General features: G+C 41.8%; 1 protein-coding gene and 1 long non-coding RNA gene across 7 annotated transcripts in view; one reads left to right on the top strand and one right to left on the bottom strand.

The window, feature by feature from the left end:
* FGF13 (fibroblast growth factor 13) overlaps positions 1-23227 on the top strand; it is a 318358-nt gene extending 295131 nt beyond the window's left edge. For all 5 annotated transcript variants that reach the window (XM_067548077.1, XM_067548080.1, XM_067548075.1 and 2 more), the window contains 2 exons: positions 20500-20698; positions 21823-23227. In XM_067548077.1, the coding sequence (XP_067404178.1) occupies positions 20500-20698; positions 21823-21959 (336 nt within the window). In that variant the 3' untranslated portion in view covers positions 21960-23227. The remainder of the gene's footprint in view (positions 1-20499; positions 20699-21822) is intronic.
* Positions 7789-15064, bottom strand: LOC137153886 (uncharacterized). 2 transcript variants are annotated; one of them, XR_010919922.1, is made up of 4 exons: positions 14912-15064; positions 14630-14776; positions 12305-14260; positions 7789-10140 (listed from the first exon to the last, which is right to left on the bottom strand). It is a non-coding gene; the product is annotated as an uncharacterized lncRNA (long non-coding RNA). The 2 variants fall into 2 exon arrangements; XR_010919921.1 differs by having other exon boundaries at positions 14630-15064.
* Positions 23228-23869: the final 642 nt, after the last annotated feature.

Raw genomic sequence — 23869 nt, 5'->3', positions numbered from 1 at the left:
TCCGGTAGTCTGGAATGATCTACCTTTTGTAAAAAAACATGTATTTTATCTCAATTAAAATTTACTTCTATGTTGTTAACTACTCTATGTCTCTTGCAAAATTTGTTCCAAGGCCTTGCGTACAATTAAGGTCAAACTAACAGGACTGTAGTTTCCCATTGTTAGTGTTTAGCGATTGCACTTCTTTCCTTGTTTTCTTTTTATTTCTATGGCTATAGAACCTCTGACTATTGGTTTTAACTCCTTTTGCAAGATCTAACTGTGCGTGGCTTAGCAGTTCCCTACACTTTCTGACCTCCAAGAGGGAGCTGCCCATGCTGATCCCGCTCATCGTCCATTCGTAATGTAGCTTGCGTATCTCCTGTCACCTTAGTCATTTTGCCTTAGTCATGTTAGACTGTGCTGCGTCAATGGGAGACACACTTTGATCGATGCGGCCTTACTCTTTTCGAGGGTGAGGGGTGGATTTAATGCGTCGACCAGAGAGCACTTCTGGGATTCATTATGCAGGTCTCCACAGTCCGCTCAATCGCTCCCGCAGCGTAGATCCGTGCAGCCCCGGCAGTGAAGACATACCCTTAGTCACCTATTTGAGATGCTTGCTCATCCAGCGTGGTCACACCTTCCCTACAAATTTTTCCACCTTGCTCAGGATGCAGGTTTCAGAGAGCTTCTGCAACTTTGATTTACAATCATTTCAAGCCTCCTCCACCTTCAGATCCTTGAGTTCTTTGGCCTAATCCACTTCCTTAGTTTAGTCCCTTAATTGTTTTAAGTTTGCCCTTTTAAAATCAAGGATCCTAGTGCAGACCTACTTTTGTTTACCCTTCCATTTAGTTTAAACTGAATTAGCTCCTGATCATGCGAACCATACCTGGCCTCTACAACCAGTTCTTCTCTGGAGTCCTCAATACTTACCAATACTAAATCTAAAATGGCATCCCCTCTTGTTGGGTGGGTGACTATTTGGTGAAGAAATCTGTCAGCTATCATATCCAGGAATATCTGGGCCCTACCATTATTAGTAGCACTTTCCCTCTAATCTATATCTTGGAAAGGAAAGTCTCCCATAATCACACAAGTCCCAGTAGTATTTATTTCATTAACAATATTAAAGAGGTCTCTATCTATATCCAAATGCGACCCTGGGGATCTGTAGCAGACCCCAACCACTATCCCAGCCTCTGTTACCTCTCTTCCTCTGAACTGAGGCAGAGGCCATGCATGCAGCTGCTATCATTTGCCTGTCATAGCCCCATCTCCTAGTTGTTAAAATGAGGAAAATGTCGAAGAAGACCAAGGACATCTTGCTTGGCTGCCTGCCACCAGATGTTATTGTCTGACTCAACAATGAATGCTCAGAGTTTGGAACAAGAATTGATCCAGGGCAGAGTAAATCCCCAAGAAGTATAATATAATAGTTTCCAGACCAGGAACTGGACTTCTATTTCAGACTCTTAATAACAGTGCAAAGAAACTATCCACATGCTGTTGTTGAGAAGTATTTTGTTTTGATTGTTCTTAAAAAGAACCTAGACCTTGCCAGAGAATTTTGTAGCGAAACTGGGTTTATTTTGCAAACCAAGGAGCACATTTTGTTCAGCTTCTAGCACCACTTGGGAACAAAGATTTATCTAGCGTAGGTCCCCTTCAAGACCTTCTAAGCTTGTCTCTCTTTCCAACAAACATGGGTCCGGTAAAAGATATGACCTCACCCATCTTGTCTCTAATATGTTGGGACCAACATGGCTACAACTACACTGCATATTTCTGGGGACAGAAAGTTGATCCAATCTCTGTTCAGATTCAGCCCACCATCGGCCCTTTAATAAGTGTTCCAGTTTACCGCTCGTCTCACTTGACAAGCCTTTGGTCAATTTTCTTGTTCTTTTAAAACATTTTCACCTTCACGAAAGCTTTGAGAGGCTTCACAGTTGGTTAATACCTACCAATCAGCCTTGAAAAAAATCTCTCTCTTCCCCTCTAACAGCAGGTCAGGATTGACATCCTGTCAGAAGCAATGCTCAATAGGATCATTTAGGGAACACATAAGGTGGAGTAATTCCACAGATCATCTTTGCACCACACTGAGAAGATAGTTTTGACCTACATTAATGCCCCGTCATTGTCAAGCTGTAGAGGAATACCTGACACATGCATGAATAAATGGATTCCAGCCGATACGCCCACTTTAGAAAAGTCTCGTTTGCTGCTCAGTCTTTGAATATAGACTGTGATGCTGATCTGGTAAACCTGGAGCTAACAAAGCCCTTGTAACCTATGTAAAATGTCAATGATTCCCACATTTTGTTTAGTTTTACTTACGCTCAATAACTCATTGCAATGAGTCTTTTTTAAAAAAGCAAGTTGTATCACACATTTCCTCTCTTAAATCAAGAATTAAATAGGGCATTTCTTTCCAGGATATAGGCACATTAAGGGTGTAATCCAAACACATGTTGTGGACCAGATCCTGAAACAACGAAGGCCCTAATCCAGGAAAACCCAGAAGCACATTCTTAATTTTAAACATGGGAGTAGTTCCCTTGACTTCAACAGGATTTCCCACATTCTTTAAGTTGAATGTACACTAAAGTGCTGTGCTGGCCTAAGGCCTAAATTAATATGTCAGCAGCAAGACGCGGTGTTTGTAGTGTGTTGTGCTCAGAGGATAAGCTGTGTTTTATAGTTGATGTGCACTGATCGGCCATTCCCCAAACACATTTGCTAGCTGTTGAGGTCCTTCTAAAAGCGTTCCTGGAGGGCAGGGTGGTGTGGCAGGAAACTTGCTGCCATTTTAGCACACTGCTGTCTGAACGAGAGAAATGAGAGCAGACAAAACCAATGCCTGTGCTGAGGACTCTAACCTCGAAGGATGATATCGAACGAAGAGCTATTGGCTAAGCCGTCATGCCATAAATACGCAGCCCCGTTAATAAATTAGAGAGGCCAAGTGGCAAGGCCTTCCTCACTTTTGGGTCGTGCGCTGCAGTGACAGTGGAGAGGGGAACTAAGTGATGTAATGTGGCATTATTTCTCCTCCTGCAGCTGTTGGTGTCATTTATCTTCCGCTCAGAGTCAGTGAGCAAAGGCAATTTCTAATGGCCAGAAAACCATCCCCCTGAGCCGCATTCATCTTATAGGCCCTTTCTCACTCTTTTCCCCGACTGCCTCTGTCCTCCTCCTTTATAAATTACCGTGATTAACTATTGGTGTTACGGTGACATCTAGCTGCGCCAGCTGAGGGCAGGACCCCATTGTGCTAGGGCAGGGGTTCTCAAACTGGGGGTTGGGACCCCTCAAGGGGTTGCGAGGTTATTATAGGAGGAGGCAGGGTCACGAGCTGTCGGCCCCCGCACGTGCCATGCTTGGCTGACCGCCAGAACCCTGCAGAGCTGGGGGGCCGGAGAGCAGCGGCTGCTGGCTGGGTGCTCTGAAGGCAGCGCCGCCCCCAACAGCAGCGCAGAAGTAAGGGTGGCAGGGCATGGAGGTGGGGGGAGGGGGAGTTGTCACAGCCTGAAATGTTTTCAACAGGGGTCCCAGAAAAAGAAGTTTGAGAACCACTCCACCCATATAGAAAGTCACAGCTCTTGTCCCCAAAGCGTTTACAATCTAAATAGACAAAACAGAGACAAGGTGGGAGGAAGAAAGTATTATCATCCTCACCATTGTATAGAGGGGAAACTGAGGCACAGGGCATGATGTCCAAAGTGATTCTATTGAGATGCCATAAGACACTTGTAGCAGAGGCAGGGTTTGAAACCAATTCTCAGGCTAGTGCCTTAAATGCAACCCCAGCCTTCCCTTTTATTGCCCCGGGGCAGTGTGGTGTAGTGGCCAGGGAACTGGAGGGGGGTTCTATTCACAGCTCGGGCACTGGCCAGCTGGGTGATGCTGGGCAAGTCACGTCACCGCTCTGTGCCTCAACTTCCCCATCTGTAAAATGGGGAGATTGGTCCTGGCCTCCTTCGTAAAGCACTTTGAAGTCTAAAGGGTTAGATAAGAGTGAGGTCTTATTATTATACTCACAAAGGAAAGGGTGCGGTGGTTGTTCTGACCGCTGCTCCCAAATTCAGAAACCGGGCAGCAATTGGAATGCTTTCCTGGCGTGGTTACTTGGTTGAATTTTAGCTGTGTTCTTTGCAATGGTAAAAGTGTTGAGCCTCTGCGTATAATTATACGGAAGAACCTAGCGCTTAATGGCTATGCTAATTTTTTTAAACATGCTTTTAACGCAGCATCCATAAAATACATTCACATCAAATGCTAGACTAGCGCATCAAAGCCTACGCTGCAGTAATTGGGCCTGCTACTGTGATAGTGTCTATGCTGGGAGACGGAAGGTGGTGTCTGTAAAGAGTAGCTGGGTCGAGGCAGTAGCAGGGCCCATTGGGCGGGGGAGTTCATCCATGTTAACAAAGCGAAAAAGCAAAGTTTATTCTCTGAGCGTGATTCTCATTATTCAAGGGAGTAACCGAAGCAGAGCTCATCGGCTTGCCTGCGTAGCTTTCAGTCGAAAAGATTAATTGTCAGCTGTGTGCATAGGAATTCGATGCACCGCTCTCACTAACAAGAAGGGGCTAGCCACTGCAAATTTACTCTTGCGTGGGTGGTTTTTATTGTGCGGCTGTTGAGACTGCAGAAAAGTGGCGCATTTTACTAGTAAGATAACAATACATCTAGAGATTCCCTTCTCCTCCCTTCACGTACTTAGCCAGATCCTTCAGTCTTTGTGTCCTAATGCCAACGCAGCTGGCGATAGGAGGATGCCAGCAGGGGGCGAACGTCCATGGTGTAAAAATGGCATAGCTGTTCCCATTCCACCCCCTTCCTTCCTACCCGTGTAGGAGTTTTGGCTAGGGCACTGATACCATAGCGTCCCCTTGGGCCCGGTGCCAGCCAGCGTAACTAAGAGCAGCCTTAGAAAAGTAGGCACAGAGGGGGCTCAGGACCAGGCGACTGTAAATGCAGCACGACCTGCAGCTTTGCTATGATGTTGAATGGTGTGGTAGTGCGTGGGCGAGTCGCCTGGTTTTAGTGCAGCCTCACCCCCAGCTACCATCCTGTGCCCCATGCCATGCAAACGGCAGCACTGCTGCATTTCCCTAGCGACAACGCTAATGCAGACGAAGGCAACAGTCCTTCCTGAAAGGGCTACGGGGACAGGCGTGCCGCTTCTTTCCTTCCGTAGCTATTCCACAGACATCTTCCACAAGCCGGGGCGAGGGGGGCCGAGAAAACAGATTTTCTGTATTGCCACAATCACCCTCTTGGTTTAGTTACATTTGCCGGCTACGCTGCTGTGGCTGTACTGAATTCCCCGTGCCTTTCAAGGCTGACCTGTCAGCTGTGGGCTAGGGAGGTGGGCACGCAAAGACAGTTGAGCTCAGAGACAATCGGCAGCGGGGGGTGGAGTACCGTGGCTGGTTCAAACCAACGTAGCCAGGGCCTGCACTACAGGCTAGGTCCAGAAAGGAGATGTAAGCACAGTTTGGCAGAGAAAAAAGAGGAGGTGCTGCCACCGCCCCTTAAACGTTATGTGGCGCAGGGCCTGGGACGTGGATGTCCCAGGAGAGGTGCTACCCACTGAACAACAGAGTCATTCTGGCCTCTCTGTCTGGCCAAAGGAATGTTTCACTTCAACTGGAAAGCTTGAGAGAGAGCCACCACCGCATACCCTACGTCCCCGTTTAGGGCACCCACCTGAAATAGGGTTCAACGCCCTGCTCTAAATAGGATAGAGTCAGGATTTATCCTGGGTCTCCTACATCTCCGGGGAGTTCTCTAGCCCCTGGGCTATTGGCATTAGGGGAAGCAGGGGCACCCCCAGCACAGGGTTTTGTCTGACTCTAGCCCTAAGCTCCCACTGCTGGAATCAGTAAACTTTCACACCATTGCCTTTCAAAACAGCCACACACAAAGGAGGCCTGGTTACACGCCAGGCACCAGCCAATTAGCGACCAGGTTAAAAGAAATAATGCATAACACACTTGCACCTGATCATGTACACTCAATCTGGGAGCCAGCACGATGCTGCATCCTATACTAGCCATATGCTGCCGGGGAGCTGTCGGCGACCCTAGTAAGTGGGAAATGGTGAAGTCTCCCTGTCTCCAGGGCATGTATTCTTGTTGCACGGTCATTGTGGGATTAAATAAGGGAAGAGCCTGCATAAGTCGTGCAGCTGTGTCAGACGCTCGGCCAGCCTCCCAGGTGGCTCTCCCCAGAGAAGGCATGGTGGAAAGTGGCACCAGGATTTTTAACCTGGCGCGTGAGTTCAGCCTGTGCCCCCTCCCCAAGTGGATAAGCCAAAGACGAGTGAGCCCCCTGTAGCAATGAGATCGCTGCCCAGCACCTAGCTTTTATTAGGGAAGAACAACAAACCCGAGGGCCCAGTCAAAGGATGGGTGTCTGGAAATCCGTCAGGACGACAGGGACTTGGAGAGACTAATGGAGAAGAGGCTGAGAGCTACAGCACGGCCGGCTGCTGGGCGGGAAGCAGGGAGAGAACAATTCCTCAGCGGAGCAGCCAGCCACACTGCCAGAAGCAAGCTTGCTCCCCATAGCACTGCCTGGCACTCCCTGCTAGCCACGGCCAGCGCTGGTTGTATCCCGAGTCAGGAGCAGGGGACGGGGAAATGCTCTCTGGTGCTGTGCTCCAGAGAGGTCTCAGAGGTAGCATTTCTGCCCAAGGCAACGGACCTGCCGGCGCTCCAGAGGCAGAGGTGCAGTTCTACACTGCACCCTATGGTGGGCCATGCCTGCAAGAAAGCCGCAGCGCCCAGCCCAGTGGTTACACTATGGGAAAAGCAGGCAGTAGCTACAAACGGGAGTTGGCAGCCGTTAGCCAGAAGGGCAGCTGTAGGTCTCAACTGAAAGCAAGACTTGGCAAGTGCTTCTCTACCTGCTTCCCAGCGCATGCGCGCACTAAATTTGGACAACGAAAATGACAATTTCTATTACATGTTCCCCCCCATCAGTTCAGCTACAGCTGGATTCATAACAGCTGGCTACGGCGAACGAAGCAATGGTAGCTATTCCAAGCCGTTTCATAAGGAAAAGGCCACATTTGGCTCTGCAATGCAGCGTTTTCAAAAGAGCCATCAGAAGAGGCTGCTTAATTGGCCAAGGAAAACATTATGCAATTTGGGTTACTTTTATTTTTATTTCACATTTAGCCTCTGCTGGCACCTAAACCCCAATCAGGATGGGAAATCATTATACTAGATTCTGTACAAGTATCAGTAAATAGCAGCCTCTGTTCCTAGGAGTTTAAAAGGATCTACACTTGACCCTCCTGCTTGGGTTCAGGTGATCTGAATTAGCAAAGCAGGATTAAACTCACTTCATACATGCTCACCTTGACCATTAGAACAGCCAATGCTGGTCTAATGAGGCTGTTAGTGTTTTCATAGGAATTCTGCACCAAACTCTGCCCCCAGCTAAACACACGCGCCCATCCCCTTGAAATGAATGGGGCTCGTACCTGTGTTTATCTGGGAGTAGAATTGGTTAGCTATTGGTGTTTCCAACTTGCATTTCATTTTAATTTATATGTGGTAAACGGTTTTGAAGTGCTGCGCAAGAACTGTGTGCTAGAGATTTGACGGCAAAAGGATTTCAATTTTAAACTGCTTGAAATCTGATTGCAGCGTGTGGTGGGATAACATTTATGTTATCAAGCAGGTTGCTTCGCATTCTCTGGGCATTCGATGGCAGTTCAACACAGACTTTCTCATTTGCCTTTTGATTCTTTCTTCTTCTTTCATCTTTAATCTCTTTGGTTTGGGAACATTGATCAAAAGGTGAGAAATACCAAAACTGCAATATATTTATTAGTCACAAACACACACACTAAAAGGTATCAGCCTTTCTATGAATGCACAGTATGTGGCAAGAAAGCAAACACAATGTTACACTGGCATAAGAAAATGACAGAGAATGACCATGAAAATATTATAACGCCACTATGAAGGGATGGCACGTACTCTCTGTGAACTTTGGCAAGGGGTCCGTGAAAGGCAATGAAAACAATTCAAGGTACACAGACCTTCCATATGAGGCCAGACCTAAAATAATTAGGTTTGCTTAGTTTTGAGGGGGAGGTGAATAAGAAGGGATATGATAGAGGTGACGGATAAAGAATGGCATAGAGAAGGTAAGCCAGGTGCTCCTGTTTGCTCTCTCCAACAATACAAGGGACACACACACGCACACAATGAAATTAAAAGGCAGTTAAATTAAGAAGGATAAAAGGAAGTACTTTTAAATATGTTTTCTACAATGCATAATTATCCTATGGAACTCTCTGCCACAAGAAAATGAGGCAAAGAGCTTCTTAGCGGGGTTCAACTAAGACAGACATGGGGGGAATCCTGAACTCATTGAAGTCAATGGGAGTTTTATCATTGACTTCAATGGCATCAGGATATTACCCTACAGCCTTAATCCAAAACCAACTGAACACAATGGGAGTCATTGACTCTGTGGGCTTCAGATCAGGCCTACTATTAATAAGACCACCTATAGTTACAGTAGTCAGATAAATTCAGGACATTAGCCAATCATTAACTGCTGAGGTTAGGAAACAACTTCCCCCGTGGAGGTTTTATTGTATAACTGTCCCTCATGGCAGTTTCATGCCTTTTGCTGGAGCATTTGGTACTGGCCCTTACTGGAGACAGCAGAGTAGACTAGAGGGGAGAGTGTCCCATTGACAAGAGTAATTAGGTGCCCAGCTCTTAATTGTAGTAGCCCTCGGTTGTAATCTGGTAGGACAGCTTCTTTGTTAAGCCAACTCAACCGCAGAATGGTCTTGTACCAGTGTTGTTCATGGTGTCAAGCGAGGAAACTGAGAGAGCCAAGTGGCCGTGTGGGGCCTTCCTTTTACAGAATGCGTGGGAGGAGCATAGAGGGGTGTCTAGGCTGGCTGTGGTTAGAGACGGGTACACAAGCAGAGAGACCGTACGAGAGGTAGGTAGGGGGCTTGATGTAAGTCACCGGAAGAGGTACGAAATTTTAATTTTGATGCACATAGTGCTGGGACGCCAGTGAATCACTTCTAATACTACTCTGCACTACGCTCTTAAGTTAGAAGGCAGACTGGATGCCCCGTTCAGGAGAGCAATCTGCTGTCTTCATGTAGTGCAGCTCGGCCCTCTATGGGGTGGTTTCTGCTAGCGAATCCCCTAAAAAAGGAAGACAGCATAGCTAATTCCCAAAGGAAGACAAGTTTGTAACCGACGGCTGGAGTGCATTGCCACATTCTCCTACCCCACCACTTCAGAGTTCTTTTCATGCTCTCAAGGGCTGGAAAGGAATTGAAAGGGATGAAGCCTATGCCATCTTCCATAGCCTCTGCACTAAATGTTTGGATCTAGGAGAGGGTAAGCAGCTTCAGCAGTCATTGCAGTCAGGACAGCTTCTAGCCTGCTATATCTTGGGCATGTTTGTCTCAAGATGCTGTGTAGATCTTCTTCGGGGTACTAGTGAGGTCTCGGCTGGACTTCAGTGTCCAACACTGTAGGAGCAATGTGGACAAATTGAGCGAGTCCAGAGAGGAGAAATGAAAAGGATAAAAGGTTTAGAAAAACTTGACCTGTGAAGAAAGGTTTTAAAAAAAAAAACCAAGCCTGGGTCTGTTTGGTTATGAGATAAGATGACTGAGGAGGGACCTGATAACAATCTCCAGATATGTTAAAGGCTGTTATAAAGAGCACCGTGATCAAGTGTTCTCTACGTCCACCGGAGGTAGGACAAGACTAATGGGCTCAATCTGCAGCAAGGGAGATTTAGGTCAGATATTAGTAAAAGCTTTCTAACTATATGGGTAGATAAACTCGGGAATAGGCTTCTGAGGGAGGCAGTGGAATCTCCATCATTTGATGTTTTAAAAAACACAGGGATGGTCTAGGTTTACTTGGTCCTGCTTCAGTGCAGGGGGCTGGACTAGCTAACCTTTCAAGGTCCTTTCCAGCCCTATATTTCTATGATCCCACTTGTCCAACTGATTTCATAGTCATTTTAAACTTTCCATATGCAGGGCACACTTTTCAGCAGTCCCAGCTCTTGATATACAGTACCAAGAGAATCAGATCTTGCTTGCCGTACTCACGAGTAGATTCAATGACTTCAGTTGGTCTAATACATGAGAAAGAAGAATGCTTTGGTTATCGTCTTGTGGAATAACTTTTTGGAAAGCTACCCAGATAAAACCCTCAAAAACATAACTACTCCATGTGCAGATCTATCATCAGAGTCTTAGAAGAATTTTCTTTAGAGCCTTTGAATACAATAATATTACATTTTTAAGTGTGAAATCATAAAAATTAGAGATGGAAAAGCCTTTTGGTCAGTGAGGTTTTTCCCTGTCAATATCAGAATTATACCATACAGCAAATGCTTTCAGTTTTTTCTCTAGCTCAGGCTACATTTTCCTTTGGCCAAGATAATTCTGTCGTGCCTAGCTGAAGCCTTTGCACCATCTGAAATTCTTCTTCTTTTTAGAAGTCATTTTTCAAATGACTGTAGAACTGCCAGCATTAGTTGTTTAATGAACCTTTCCTCAGCTTTACAAAACATGCAGTGTTTTAGATTCTTCCTTTTATCTTAAAAGGATATTAAATTTTCACTCCAATTTTGAAGTAAGACCGGAAACCTTTATGCCCTTAAGCCATGGAAATCAAATAGGAGCGATGTATATGTTAGGAGGACATTAAATTATTTATAGGGGCTAGATCATTCAGGAAATTTTAAAGACTCTCCTGGGTGGAGAGTCACACCAATGCACAATAGATGCATACAAGAAGTAACACACATCTTCTTCCTTTCTTATTCATGCGGAGTAAATTACAAGTATGGCAACTTTGGGGGCTGGATTAGGAAAGGGACCCAAATTTGACATCTGCAAGGTGGTCTCTTGGGAATCCTGCAGAACATTTAAATCACACTGCAGACCTTCTCTAACAGGATTCATTTCCTCTGCAGTTATCCGAGGAGCATTTTCCTTCCTCGTGTTCACTCACCTTCAGTTAGGCATTGCTTTCATAAATAATCACATTTAGAGGTGAGGAATCAACTAAAAGATAATGGAACAGTAATAACTGGACATGTGACGTATCGCTTATGGATACATTTCAAAGCTTTTTACAAACGTAAATTAAGCCCCTGACATTCCTATGAGATAAATAGCTATATACCCATTTCACAGATGCGGTAAGACAAGCAAAGAGACGAAGGGCTAGATTTTTAAAGGTAGTTAGGTGCCCAATTCCCACTGAAGTCAATGGGAGTTGGGAGCCTAAATACTGTTAAAATTCTGCCCCAAAGTTACTTGCCCAAATTTTCCCACACAAGTCAGTGGCAAGGCTGGAAAAAGATCCCAGGATTCTTAGAGTTGTGCAAAGCTCCACAGTTTTGATCAATATACTTTCTGTTTCAGCTCACCCTCTGAATTTTTATTTTATTTTGCGGGGTTTAAATATTTGACTTATGTACAAAGGAACGTTGTCAAGCAAATCATTTCAAGGGCTTTCTTATAGTCCAGAGAGACCTAACAAAAACATAAAATCTCACTGTTGGAGCACAGATATTTAGTTAATGGCTCTGACACAATATATTTTTCTCTTTCCCAAAACCCCACTTGAATGGATTTACATACTACGGTTTATTGATTTGTTTGCAGTTTTCTGCATTTCCCAATATTACTGGATTCTTATTATGCACATAAAAACGATCCTCCTGCTATGAAAGAAGCACTAAATGCTCTGTAAAAAAACTCTGCCTAAATTACTTCTATGCTAAATTACTGCTTATTTATGAATTAAATATTATAGGTAGTTTCTGATATCCCTAGCACACACTTCTTACAGAGCTCCATTAAAAAAAAATTTTCTGACTAGCAGAGGTGAAATATCTCTCATCTTTGCTTATAACCCAACTCCTGATTCCTTTTGATTACCTCCCACGGCACGTTTTCAGTCTTAGCCTTCAAGTCTTTCCTATAATAAGGACAGGGGAATTGTACAGAGTATTTTAAGAACAGGATTTGCAAAAGTTCTCAGCATAGGCCTAACTCTGCTCCCATGAAACCAATGGGAGTTTTAACATTTCCCTGAATGTTTTGCATGGCAATTAGTCCATTTCACATTTGCAGTGTTATCCCTGAGGTCTTGTGAAAATGACACATTCTGTAAGTTTTACAAGCTTAGTTAGGAAATCCCTCAATAGCCTCAAACCTGCAAAGACTTTCACAGATACATCATGCGTGGTGAGTAGCGCCACTGAAATCAAAAGGGCAACTTACAGTAGTAGGTGAAGTTAAGCAGAACGCCCAAGTCTTTGCAAGTCTGGGACCTCTCTATACCTGCATTCTTGATTTAGACTAAATTCTTTTCAAGAAGGAGCTTCTATCCCTGTAGCACACAGGTCCGTGTTGGCTTCACAGAGTATAACAGTTTCTTCACAGAGTCTTTTCGTGTTGATGATCCAGAAGCATATTATTTCTGATACCTTGCAAGCTAAAGTATTCACATTTTGGGCTGTTGATATTACTTCACATGCTACTGGGTAATGATGCAGAGGATACGCTCTGGAAGGCCACCTGCCAAAGATGAGGAAAATCAATCTCGGTTAATAAAAGGCGGAACTGCTGGTGCAGAAAAATCACTAAACTAGCAGCAGTATAACTTGAAAGGGGTCCCTTCAGAAATTCATCACGACAGAATGAAATCTTAGTGTCCATCAAAGTGCTGAAAGAAATTGGGAAACGTAGATATGAAAAGTTGGGAATTTTTTTAAAGTGGATAAAATAAAGGATAACATCCCATAAGGATACTACATCATTGGACACCTGGAATTATGCATCCTACCTTTAAGAGCATTTCCTATCCCATTCATCTGAATTAACATTTTTTAATAATGTGTGTCCATGCCCTTGCATCCTTTTGAATCCAATTTCTGATCACTCTGGAATATCATGCAATTACAGCCCAGGTTTACTTAATGGATGCCAACTTTGAGACTCTTAGATTTTGAATATATGACACACATCTGAATAGCTTTAAACAGTCACCTTAAAAAAGGGGGGTTCCCTTTTGCTCCTCATCTGTGGAAGGAATCCCCCCACCCATCAAATTATCCATGGTTGAGGGTCAGGATAGTTACTATTTAAATCCTGGATCAGTGATTGGGTTCAAGGTTTAATACCTCAGAAGGTGTCTAGACTAGAAGCAGGAGTTTTTACACCATTAGAACAGGAAGATTTCCAGTGTTGCATTGGTACAGTAACTTCTACATCTGGTAGGTGTTCAAAAACTGGATCTTAATGTTTGGTATGGGTGAAAAATCATTTACGATTTTTCTATAAGTAATTACTTATTACTTTTCTCTCCCTTGGTGATCGCTTTAGTTATCTGTTTAGAATAATGTGGCCATTCCAAGTTCATACTACTGAATACCACATTATCACATCAGATTCCTTTCTTTTATTTTCCACAGATGTATATTTTGAATGCAGATGTACTTCTTTTTATGCAAGAACATTTCAGGAGTTCAGCTGATTAGATCAAAACCAAGCAAAAGTTCCTGACGGTTTATCTTCTTGCTTACTTAAGCATGTCTGAGTTGTGACCAGAATTAATCAGTTTCCTTAAAGCTATTTTGTCTCTTTTTGGGCACAAAATATTTTTGAACATATTCTATTAACTTCTAGGCAAACCAGGTGACTGGAAGACTATATCACACAAATATCCTTTTTGTTTGTATTCTATGCCATTGTAAATATACAGTCCACAAATGCAAAGTATTTTCACATTCTGTCGTGACCTTACTTCCAGAAAAGCTGAAAGAGAAAAATGGAATATCATTAATATCAGCCACACTTATACTAAGTCAGATCTCAAGGTCTAATCTTGCAACATTTATTTACATCGATAAATCTTCAATAGGATCACTTGGATGAGTAAAGGCATGCTGGACTGGGACCTCAGCTTGTTACTGTCGGAAAGAGAAACATACTGTCATATCTGCAACCTTTAGATTTCCCATGTGCATATTTCATTCCCCAATTTCTAAAGATGCTACTTCTTGGCTAGCAGCAGAAAACTTTCTGTCATCTTCACTGGTAAATAAGTGTATGATTAGCAACCAGAATATTCATCTCACCAGTACACACTGACACCTGGAAGTTCTTGAACTTTTGTAGATGATCAGATTTTTTACTTGAGCTTTTGTCTCATCGTTGGGAGAAGGAAACAGCGGCCTGAAAATTACAATTTCAGTCATATTATAAAAGGCACAATGAATGCACAGTCTTCAGGTTTCTAACTTCAGGCAGAAACTCATTTGTTAAAGGCCCCTTTGAATAAGAGAACATATAGGAGGTTACTTCACTTCATTCTGTGCCACCTTTCTTTGCAGAATAATTCCACTATATCTCTGTGGAAGAAGCAGCTTCCCCAGATGTGAAATGCAATGTACAACCAGCCAGTTTGGGATGCGAAAAGGTGGCACAAGCTACAGTTTGTTCTCTTCCAGCAGACAAAATACCTTGTCCACCTTGTACCATTTAAGTTGGTTGGCTCCAGACACTAAATCCCTACAGGAACTATAGGACCATCACAAATCTCACCAGTTTCCACTCCAAGTACAAAGTGGGCTTCTGTGATCTGACTTCTTCAGCATTAACACACAGCAGTGTGTATGGGGTTTTTTTAAACGCAAAAGAACCACTTCCTCAGCCAAAACAAAACATTCCACTGCACACACAATTTTCCTCCTGGGGAGGGGATAAGAGAGAAAACAAACCACACATGACATATGCATTAATCATGTCTGGGTGATGCTCAGACACTACAATGAAAGCAGTTTAAGAATCTATATAGGAATGAATGCCTTCACTACTATTACTTACAGTAGAAAATCCACATCTTCTCGATGGTGTGTGCAAAAGTCTTAGCGACACTCCCTGGGAAATCTATTCTGGTGCGTGTTTTGGATTAATATACACAACATGCAGCCAAGTGTCAGATTCCTTTAATTTTTCTGCTATATCAGCAGCATCTGAAACTGTTGATCAAAAAGAGTGAAGGGAGAGAAGTGGTTTTATCATAATTTTGACCACGTATTCACTGATTTACACACTAGGTGTGGTGTGTGCCAAGACATTATAGGCAGATAATATAGTGTGTATATAGGCTCCTAATTCTAACTGAGGTCAATGGCAAACCTATTGATTTCAGTAGGAAAAGGACCAATCTGAATCAAGGAATTCCATCTGAATTCTTTGTATCACGTTAACTTGCATTTCTTCACGACAGTACAAAAAAAATTAACTAACAAAAAAGTCATGGGGTAGCTGCCTTGGAATGTATGTTGATTGACATACTTGTCGAGGGCCCAATCCATTACTGCAGTAAGACTAGTTTTGCTTAAAGTTAAGTGAATACTTAAGTGATTGGCTAGATTGGGGTGTAAGACCCTAAATGAATCAATTGTTTTTCTCAATGTGGTATTTTCTTTATTTGCTCTGTTGCTAAATATTTCTAGCCTTGTTTTGTACTACTAAAATACCTACGTGCGAGAAGCACTGCTATTCAGCATGCCTACTGTGACGACGATTCCCCCTTTCGTTTTTTTAAACCAGCAGGGAGGTTGTATGCATTATTAATTAATAAACTGAATGTAATGGAGGGAAACAAATATATGTAAAAGATAAACTGTATTAAATACAGACACTTTGCATTCCTGAACCAACACAACATTTCTGCCGCTACAACAGCATATCGGACATCAGATAGATTTTTCAAAAGACAAAGCCTTTTGGGACATACGTCTCGCTTTTTAATAGCTAGGGCAATATTCCAGGAAAGAATAGCAGTTGGGCAAGATGGAGAAGCATGTCTGAATGCCAAAATAATCAATTAAATTAGGTGCCTTTTTTCGAAGCTGGGAAGGGGAAAAATGAAAAGAAAACTGAAGTGGTAGCCCAGCATATGAGGGAGAAGATTGTGGAGCTCTGGAGGGGCTGCATTTTAATCGTGTGTGATGCTCTTCTTCTTCTTCAAAAAAAAATCACACCCATTTTAATTACCACTGAGTTTCTGGATGAGCCAGGTAAAGGGATTGCCTCTTGTGAGACGGGAAGGAATTACCGTGGCATTGTGCCATCAGGCCAGTGTGCATTGTCGAATAGATGTCTGACGTTATCAGGGCTCAGCTGTATCACAGTGCTAAGCACAGCTTGTTACTGTGAGCAACAAAGCCAAGAAAAAGCAAGGGTGAAATAGGGTTTTTAGAACGTTTCCCTTTCTATTTCCCCCCCACTGCGCCTCTGTGCTCGTGTCACACCAAACCAAATGCCGGGAGTGTATCAATCCTCATTGCAGGCTTTTGACAAATCCTGCAGCGAGAACGCCAGCCACTGATCCTTTTTTGGGGAGCGGGGGAGCGTGTGCCTGCCATTCCATGGAGCGCACTCTGAAATCAGCTGGCTTCCTGAGTGGGAGAGAGACAGTGCAAATGTTGTTATGCAGTTTCTAATCTGAACCTCTGTCACCGAATACAACAAGCCTTTTGTACTCTAAACAGCTGCAAATTACTGTATATAAGCCATAATCATCCAGCGGCACACTGTAGTTTTGCTTTACTGCTCTTAATTGGATGATATACTCACAATATTCCTTATTAACACAGCAAGCTATGGACAGAGCGATGCAAATAGAAGGGTTTTATTTAGAAATCATGTAAAATACGGTGACTGTCCCCATTTGACAGTGATTAAAGCTGACTGTCAATTAACTAAATAGTAACCAATTAACGTGAAGGAAAAAGGATAAAATTGCTAGCGATGCACATTTTGTTAAAGCGACGGCCTATCAGTTGGATTTGAATTCTGTTCCTTCTGCACAAAGACAGGAGGGTAAAGGAATGTTAAAATAGCACCTCTTTCTCAGAAAGGACTTTTCAAGAAACTGAATCCAGATCGGACTCATTTAACTTTAAGCCTCTTACTTCCTATGATTTTTTAAAACCAAAATTACTCTCAAGATACTTTTCTTGCTTGTTTACTATAACACTGAGGTAATTAGAGTCAAATCCTTATGCACATATGAATAACTATTTAAGCCAATGAGACTGCATACATAAGCAAAACAAGCAAGATTAAACTAAGGAATTTTATGAAAAATATAGTGGTGTTTTACAGTAGCCACCACTATAGTTAAAATTGCACTAGTATTTTTATTATAAACCCCTTGCTTTAAGGGATCTATAACTCCAGAGTAAACATCTCATGGATTGACACTTAGCATATATGTTCTCTGAATGAAAGAGGTCTTTAAAAAGAATGGGGTTAGATTGTTACATTATAAATATAATGCTCTTAGATGTTTTTTAGCACTGCATGCACCATTTGCAGTTCTTACTTCAAATTCCCACTGATTTCATTAGAACCGTACCAATGATTTTGTCTTTTAAACTGAAATGTCATAGGTCATCAAGTTATAAATTTGATTATCTTTTCAGTTCTAAAATATATCCAACTATGCTAGGAACAAATGGGCTGCTAGAATTCATAGGGCAATGATTTAAAAACAAAATAAAAAACGCTTTATTTCATAGGGTGAATTCTTGGCCCTACTGAAGTAAATGTGAGTTTTCCTAGTGACTTCAGTTGGGTCCAGGATTTCATCCACAATGCCTACTCCCATATATTTCAGGGAAGTTATTTTCCCCTGTATGGTTCTTTGTTTCAGAACACTGTTTAAAAAACAAAGGAAATTAATGCACAAAAAATGTGACAACTGAAAAAAAATCTACGTTTTAAAGGGAGATATAATCTAGGTGAAAAGAATTTGCATCTGTGAAGCATGTATTTATCCATGAAGAGGTGGAAACAACACTGTTGCTTTTCCTCAACATGCAAATTACTCACAACAGCAAATCCTAGATTTTGGAGGATGGTAAATCAGTGAATTGTTTCTCTGGAAAAGATCAAAGGAGCCAGTGCTAGGTTTGCAGAGGAATCGGCCAATAATCCTGGAAAAGACTATGGAAACTGTTTACTTTTTTGTTTTTAAACTTACTGTGTCGACCTTGAAATGTATATCATGAAAAATCTTCTGTTAATGCTGAACTTAGACATTTGTTGACAACTACCGCATGGTAACTTGTTATTGAAGCTAGTCATGTCTTACAATAGCTAAAATGATGGACATAGGTGGTCAGCACTGAAAGAAAGTGCGTGCCCCTTCTCATTAACACACCTTGGACAATCTCTCTCACATAATAATTAATACTGTAGTTAAAACTAATTATCATTTATTTTTACTGGTGTAAGTTCTAGAAGTGCCTGTTTTATTCTTACACGTACAGTACAAGGTTATTCTTTGGGGAAAATTATTGAATCATAAATTTTTGTTTGCACACTGTCTAACCCTTTGCCCCTGGAATTAAGGGGACCTGTTAGTGATTTCACTGATGCAGTTTGAGACTTTCCTTTCCAGGTTTTACTTTTCCCTGTATCTTTGTTCTCATTATTCTCAGACACTTGAATGAGTGAGTTTGTGTGTGTTTTTCATGCACACGCGCACAAACGCACTCTGACAGAGCGGGTAGATTTGAGCCAAAGTTCTCAAGGTTGGATGCCTACATTTAGTTACCTATATCCACATTTGGGCTCCTAAATACTTGGTGAGTTCCAAAGGTGCTGGGCCCCATTAATTTATGCTGCGGCTGCTCCGCATCATTGAGAATCAGGCCACTTATTTGAGTTGCTACAGTGTGGAGTTAGGAATCTAAAGTTTGGCATCTGACTGTGAAAAGCTCAGTCTTATTGTACACATTTAAAACATGAAGCCTGTAATAATGTTTTCTTTTATACTTGTTTTGGAAGTAACTTTCTTCATGTTAGCTCTGTGCTAGCTGCTCTTTCTGCTGTTAGAATATATCACTGTACGCTAGAGCTGGGCGAAAAAAGTCACGTTTCACACAATATGATGAAAACATTTTGCTGTCTCAAAATTTCAAATTTTTTAACAAAAAATGAAAACCTAAAAAAAAAAAACGTTTTACTTTGTTTCCTCTCCCACTTCCTCTTCCTTTATACCTTCCCCTCCTTTTCCTTTTCCTTTTCTTTCTTTCTTTCTTTCTTTCTTTCTTTCTTTCTTTCTTCCATTTTGCCATGGAAAAAGAGACAGAGAAAGGGGCATAGGGGTGCACACACTAATTATGTTTTGGATCTATTTTTTGGTCAAAAATATTTTTAATACATTTTAAAAAAAAGAAATTTTCCATGAAAATGTTTGTTTGAAAAATGGCCAATTTTGATTCAAAATAAACATTTTAAACAAAAAAATGCCGACCTGCTCTACTCTGCAGACACAGTTACCTCTACTGGCAGAGCTGTAAGGGAGGGACGATAGCACAAGACAGCCTTTGCTCTCTTGCCCTCCCTAGCTTTTGTCTGACATGGGAAAGGGGCAGAAGGCTAGGAAGTGTTGCTGTTGCTGAGGAGCAGACTCCAAGTTGATATCTAGCAGTTTATTATTATTTGCCAACCATCCCACCATCTCCTGAGGAAGTTAGTTTCGGGGCGTGGATGTCCAGTGCACTGAAGAGGCAGGGCTCTGCGCTGGCAGCCCCTCTGATCAGGTGCGTGAGAAGAGCTCTGCCCCAGAAGCCAGGAGAGGGCCTAGGACACAACAACCATACAGACAGTGTATTTACCTTTGAAAGCTCAGCTGCCAGTCTCCAGTGCAATTCCTAAAAGAGGTTAACTGGCTCTGCCAGAATTGCAGGGTGAGCGTCAGTCACTCAGTCAGGATTACAAACGGGGCAGCCTCTGGGTTTCTTGCTCATTGCTTTAACCATTAGCTCACATCCATTTCTTTTGAACCAGTGAAGTTCAAATTGAAGGTTAATGCTTCATCTTTAACCCTTCCCATTGTACCTAGGAGCTGCATGATCAGATCAGAGCCTGATGTCACATGTTGGGTTTCCAGTAGTTACAGCAAGCTTTGAGAACATATGGCATGTAATATGTTGGTGCTCATCAAAGGGTATAAATAATTTAGGTTTAATGAACTAGCTTCTACAAGCTAATTTAACATCAAGTGGTTGGTAAGAGATCAATTTACGCATTGCATCCTTGCTTTGAATTTTTACTGGGCATTTCTCCTTTAAACATTCCGTAGTAGGTTTATATTGCGATTGTGCATGCTTAATATCCCATAGAGAGAGAATCACACCGATCAATAATTCTTCACTTGTGCAGCAAGATTTTATTATGATGCTGCTAAAGGTGGTCCCTGCACCATTTCATGGGTTTCAAATTGTATTACTCTGTTGTTAATATTTTTAGGGCCAGTGTTTCACAATTAGATAGTGATGGGCTAAGAGGTATGTCTTTTAACCAACTGAAAGGCAATGAATATCAAATAATCTTGTATTAACTGATGTGAAATTCAGCACTAAAGTTATTGAACCGTTACTTTCTTCCAGGAACATTTCACACCTGAATGCAAGTTCAAAGAATCAGTATTTGAAAACTACTATGTGACATATTCTTCAATGATCTACAGACAGCAACAATCCGGCAGGGGATGGTATCTGGGTCTTAACAAAGAAGGCGAAATAATGAAAGGAAATCATGTGAAGAAAAATAAACCCGCAGCACACTTTCTTCCCAAACCCTTAAAAGGTAATTGCTTTTGTTTTCCCAACTACTATGACATGATGTTACATTATGTCAGAAATATTTATTTGCAAAACATACATATTTTAAGTGTTGAACCATTTACACCATGGAAATGCAACGTCCTGCAACACACCATCAACGTAATTGGAGCTGCTTTTTCAGATTTGACTACATCCTGTGATACATAATTTGCTTCATGTATTAAAATACATATGTTAACCCATTTGTGCTGCTGGTTCCCAGTATGTCCATTACAGTCCATGAAGATTTCACCTGGATAGTACAACTGGCAACCAGCAGAAACATGTATCATGTCACGCTTTGTTTTATGCTTCCAGGGATGTTTATTAAACTGATCTCTGATCTTGGCTAGGACTTGATGTAATGTTCCGATGGTAACATTTTATCTCTACTACACAATTATTAAACAGCATGGTACCAGCATCTGAACATTAAAAACAATGCGAGACACAGATGATGTCTTGTTTTACAACCCAGGCTTATTTGAGTAACCTCTTAAGGCAAGAGACATTTTCTCCCCAAGATGCACAACCCTGAATGGATAGATAGGCCATTTCAGCCTATGCCTAGTCTAGCTTTACAGTCTACATATTTAGAGCCAGATTCTCAGCAGAATCCAGTGCACCTACAAAACTGCCACATTTGCATACGAACTGAAGGAAATAGAACACTTAAAGGACCATTTTTGTGGTCATTTACCTGGATCCTATGTGCAAATGTTGAATCAGATCCTCACGTGGCAAGAAATAGAATAGTGTCATTGAAGTCAATGGAGCTATGCTGACTTACACCATGGGAAGAACTAGTTTACAGAATTTTGCAGGGAGCAAGTGGTTATGTTCATATTTTAATTAGTGCGTCAAAATGTTGCCCTTTAATAGGAACCTTTGAAATGTTCTTTTCGTAAGTGTTTGCAGATGGAAAAAGAGAAATCTAATGATCATATCAGTGTAGTGAAGACATTTCTTTTACTACTGCCATGTTACTTATTTACTTATTGAATGAAAAGTTCCAATTAGCCCTTGGAAATGCATAACCAAGCACAGAGGCAAAAGTAGTAGCATATACAACGTGCTGATGCGCTGCTCTTTCTTTCTGATTTTCAGTGGCCATGTACAAAGAACCTTCTCTTCATGATCTCACAGAATTTTCAAGATCGGGAAGTGGGACCCCGACAAAAAGCAGAAGTGTTTCAGGAGTATTAAATGGGGGGAAATCCATGAGTCAAAACGAGTCAACGTAGCCAGGTGAAGGCAAGCCAAGCGCTCTATAAATGGAACCTTACCTCTGGATGCAGTTGAATTCTTCCTAGCAGTCTTTCATCCAAACCGTTCAATTGTTCAGGACAAGCCACCGAACTTGCATAGGTCACTCGTTTATCAGCCATTAGATCTTCTGGTTGTCAAAGGATATATCCCAGTAATGTAGAATATGCTTGTGCGTACCACAAGGCACCTTGGATAGCCAGCAAAACGTAACTGGAATAAATCTCGGAGAAGAAATGTCCAGCTCTCTCTCTTTCTCTCTCTTTCTCTCTCTCTCTCCCCGCCCCCTCTGATTTGTGGAAAACTAAACAAAAACATGTCACAGCATTCACTGCTGATATGAATTTGCTTTCCAACCAAGAAATAAAAAGACCACTATTGCTCTTCAAAGGAAATGTTTATGCTTATATGTTTTATAGGGGCAAGCAACAAATAATGTAAATTATGTTGTTTTCTTGGGTTACCGTTTTATATCTAAGGCTTGATAAAAATGTATCCTTTAATTTGGATTAGTGCAACTTTTTGATTTCTGAACTCCAATGGGCCTTTAAAGCTGTGTCTTTAAAAAAACAATAATAAATTCAGGGTTGGAACTGAGAGTTGGTGTCTCAGGCTAAAGCAAACAGTGTTCTTGTGATTTTAAACACACTGAAATATAAATTTTTATAGATTTGTAGCATTCTGGTAAAGTTCTTGTGCTGACCCCAGTCTGTAGGAATTGAATTGTTTTGTTAACCCGAGTCAGTGGAAGATAACAAAAGGGGATACAATTATCCTCCAGTGTAGATTTATCTTAATTCCATTTTGTGTAATCATGTTAAGCTATTGTTGTGGCTTCTTTTCTAAAGACAGAAACTGTGGAATTAAGGTGACTTAATTTTTTATAAGAAATGTCTTATTTGTAAAAGTCCTTTCATTGTAATGGGCACGTGATTATTGTGTAGGAGGAAGTATTAGGACAGGTTACCCCAAAACAACATATACTCATACATGCTATTGGAAACATTGTTTAAAAATTTAGTTAGGTTTCCATTTAGGTCATCATATCTGTTGCATGGGAGAAAGTTGGAATATTGGCATAGAGTTGCATGATGTGTAAAATTTTGTGCATTAACCATTGTTGGGTTCTGTGCTCCAAAACCGACATAGTTCTGTACAAGCAGTTGTCTGTCTTGTACAAAAGAGTTGTTTATTATTTGTTGTATACACAACCATGCACTGAATAAACTATTTATATTAAGATGTACTTTTTTAAAAAGCTTGCTGTTTTATGAGACAATGTACATTGCTGAATTTTACTTGAAGAGGACAGGATTGACAGATAAATGCAAATTATAAGTGTTACTAATACTATATATAAAATTATTTTGGTTTGGAAACAGTTTACATCCCTTTCAGAGTACAAATGAAAACATGCATTCCTTAATGGAGCCCTTCTTATGTTCTCAGCTGAGATGAAAAACAGCACACTTATTGCTTAAAAAAAGTCTAATTTTCTCTAGAAGAACTTTTGAAGCCCTATGAAAAGTAGGGACACAGGTAAAATATAACTGGCCCAGACTGTAAATCTCAATGCTACTGAAGTTGACCCTTTACGGGGTGGTACTTTCATCATGTCTCAATGATTTCTGAATCAGATTTATATAGTTTACAAGCAAAAACTGTGTTGTTGGTTTGTCAAGTTCCAGCCTCACACATTCACCTTTGGCTTGGCTCTGTTGTCCCCAGCACCTCTGCAAACCCAATGGCCACTGTGGCTACTAGACTTTTTTCCCATCATTTCTACAGCTGGTGTCACCAACACTGGATACACTAACGTAGACCAGCCGTCAGCACTGGTGTCACCAACACTAGATACGCTAACGTAGACCAGCCGTCAGCATTTGAG

This window comes from Emydura macquarii, unplaced genomic scaffold (genome assembly GCF_026122565.2).
Source record: "Emydura macquarii macquarii isolate MOO-44397 ecotype Brisbane River unplaced genomic scaffold, CSIRO-AGI_Emac_v2 contig_1253, whole genome shotgun sequence".
NCBI classification, from domain to species: Eukaryota; Metazoa; Chordata; order Testudines; family Chelidae; genus Emydura; species Emydura macquarii.
This window is presented reverse-complemented; position numbering and strand designations above follow the sequence as displayed.